The sequence below is a fragment of the Triticum aestivum genome, chromosome 7D, assembly GCF_018294505.1.
Source record: "Triticum aestivum cultivar Chinese Spring chromosome 7D, IWGSC CS RefSeq v2.1, whole genome shotgun sequence".
NCBI classification, from domain to species: domain Eukaryota; kingdom Viridiplantae; phylum Streptophyta; class Magnoliopsida; order Poales; family Poaceae; genus Triticum; species Triticum aestivum.
This window is the reverse complement of record NC_057814.1, coordinates 79,962,967-79,965,652: the sequence shown is the minus strand read 5'-3', so window position 1 is coordinate 79,965,652 and position 2,686 is coordinate 79,962,967. Positions and strand designations below refer to the sequence as shown.

General features: G+C 44.2%; 1 protein-coding gene across 1 annotated transcript; it reads right to left on the bottom strand.

Moving 5' to 3' along the window:
• Positions 1-1,471: 1,471 nt before the first annotated feature.
• LOC123163843 (protein FAR1-RELATED SEQUENCE 6-like) lies at positions 1,472-2,429 on the bottom strand. The gene is made up of 3 exons (XM_044581223.1): positions 2,218-2,429; positions 1,911-2,125; positions 1,472-1,825 (listed from the first exon to the last, which is right to left on the bottom strand). Exons 1-3 carry the CDS (start codon positions 2,369-2,371, stop codon positions 1,592-1,594), a joined length of 603 nt encoding a protein of 200 aa, XP_044437158.1. The 5' UTR covers positions 2,372-2,429; the 3' UTR covers positions 1,472-1,591.
• Positions 2,430-2,686: the final 257 nt, after the last annotated feature.

The following is a 2,686-nucleotide window of genomic DNA, read 5'->3' as shown; positions in this document are numbered from 1 at the left end:
TGATGCCTTTAGGTGTTTCCGTCGACCCCGAGCCACCCTAGACCCTAGTTGATGCCTTTATGTGGTTCCGTCGACCCCGAGCCACCCTAGACCCTAAATGATGCTTTAGGTGGTTCCGTCAACCCCGAGCCACCCCATACCCTAGTTGATGTCTTTAGGTGGTTTCCGTCGACCCCGAGCCACCAAAACCCTAAATGATGCCTTTAGGTGGTTCCGTCGACCCCGAGCCACCAACATATCAATCTTAAAAAGAACCATTTTGAGCATAGACAACATATCAATAAGATGCAAGAACAACCAGGCATTCACTCATCAGATGCATCCACATGAACAAAAGCCATATATGGCATTGATTCTTAAAGTACACAACCAAAGCATAGAAGTACATCCACATTGTATCATAGGATGCAAGAACACACACATGAAGTATCTAGTTACCACTTGCATAGAAGTAGCTCCTCCATCCACTATGTGTACCACCAGCACCTCTCCCAGCAGTAGATGTGGAGGGAGCAGTAGATGTGGAGGGACCAGATTGCCTTGGGGCAGAGAATGTACCTCTCCCTCTCCCAGCACCTCTCCCAGCACCTGGTGCAGCACCTCTACCAGCACCTCTAGCAGCACCACTCCCAGCAGCTGCAGCTGCAGCCCCTCTCCCAGCTCCTCTCCCAGCTCCTCTCCCAGCTCCTGTTCCAGCTGTTGGTGTTGTTGTAGGAGTTGGATGAGAAGTTCTTGATGCTGGTGTAGTAGCAGCAGCACCAGCATTGGAATTCCTTGCAAGAGGCTTGCATAAACAAAGAAGGAAAATGAGTTAGTACTTAAAAAAATAGAATGTACAAGAAGGAAAACCTGTTACTACTTATTAGAGGATTAACACATGTTTGTTCTTCCTCAAAGCCAGCTCAGGCTTCAACTGCTTGTTGCAGCTTGTGTACCTATGTCCTTGCAGTCCACAATTGCCACATGTTATAGTCCCCATTCTTGATGTCACCTTAGGCTTTGGAACTTCAAATTTCCCCTTGATCCTCTTCTCTTTCTTTCTTCCTCTCTTCACTTTAAATGCAGGTGGGTCAATGTCTGGACCAGGGGTCCTTGTCCAGTCATGCTCACCAGGAACTGGATAGATCATTGGTTCATAAGCTACCAGATAAATTTCTTTCTTGAAGAACTTGCTGACATAATCCTCTGGTTTTCTTTTGGCCTTGTTTATTGCTGAGATGGCATGGTTACATGGGATGCCACTTAGGTCCCATTTTCTGCACCCACATGTGTGCATTTGCAAGTTAACAGCATGGATTTGCTGCCCACTTGTAACTTGCCACAAGTCCACACCAGCTTGAATTGGTTTGCAATATTTGGCCCTCTCCTTCTCAACCTCTAGCTTCTCACTATAATGGGGTGTTATGTCCCATCTAGCTTTCTTTCCACTCTCCCTGTTCCTATGCCACCTCACCATCTGCTTATCCTTTATTCCATCACACATTGTCCTAATTGGTTTCTTCCTAACATCTAGGACATACTTGTTGAACACCTCAGATAAATTGTTAACTACAAGGTCAGTCTTGCAGTTTGTGTCAAATGCATGCCTTGCTCATGTTTTCTTGGGTATTTGACAAAGCCACTCCCAAGCTTGCTCACACTCAGCTCTAAGGTCATTCATTGCAATGTTAAATTTGTGTTCACTATATGCATAGGCAGCATTATCCATACACTTTTTCAGATCTTCCCCCCTAAACCCAGCATTTTGGAAGTTTGCATAGATATGCCTAAGGCAGAACCTTTGGTTGCACTTAGGAAAGACAGCATTCACTGCATTTAGTAGGCCCTGGGACACACAATTAAACTAGCTAAGCTACTATCTAGCACAAAACAACCATATAGGAACAATGACATAAGATGCAAGCACATACCTTTTGTCTATCTGACATTATTGTATATGGACCAAACCTTCCCACTTCTCCTCCTAGGCAGATTTTAAGTTGGTGTAGAAACCAACACCAGTTAGGTGTGTCCTCTTGCCCAACAATACCAAATGCTAGTGGGTATATATTGTTGTTGCCATCTCTACCAGTGGCAGCAAGTAGTTGAGCACCAGTAGTTAACTTAATGAAGCACCCATCAACACCTGAATGAGCAAGCAAATTCAGTATTAAAAACATTCAAATGCATTTCAAGATGAAACAATATGTAACTAATGCACAAGGTGAACAAACTAACCAATGAATGGTCTGCACCCCTTGAGAAACCCCTCCCTTGCTCCATTGATGCAATAGAACATAGCATGGAATCTTGGACCTGGATGGGGGATTTTTTCAGTGGGTGTTGGAGTTACAGTAGTGACTACTACTCTACTCCCAGGGTTTGTATCCATCACTGTCTGAGCATAGTCTTTCAACCTAGGGTATTGCTTCTTGTGGTCTCCTAGCACATCATCAATAGCTAGGTTCTTTGCCCTATATGCCATTGACTTGGGCACATCCACACCATACTTCTCCATGTAGGCATCAATCAAAGTCTGAATGCCAGTTGTTAGATCAGATCTGAACAGTGACTCATACTTCTGTGCAAGCCACTTGGCACTTACCCTTGTTGTCTCTGTACTAATAGGGCAAGTGTGCTTAATTCTCATCTTCTTAATTACAAAAGTAGTTTCACCTTTTATAACTGCTGCCACCATAAAGAAGTT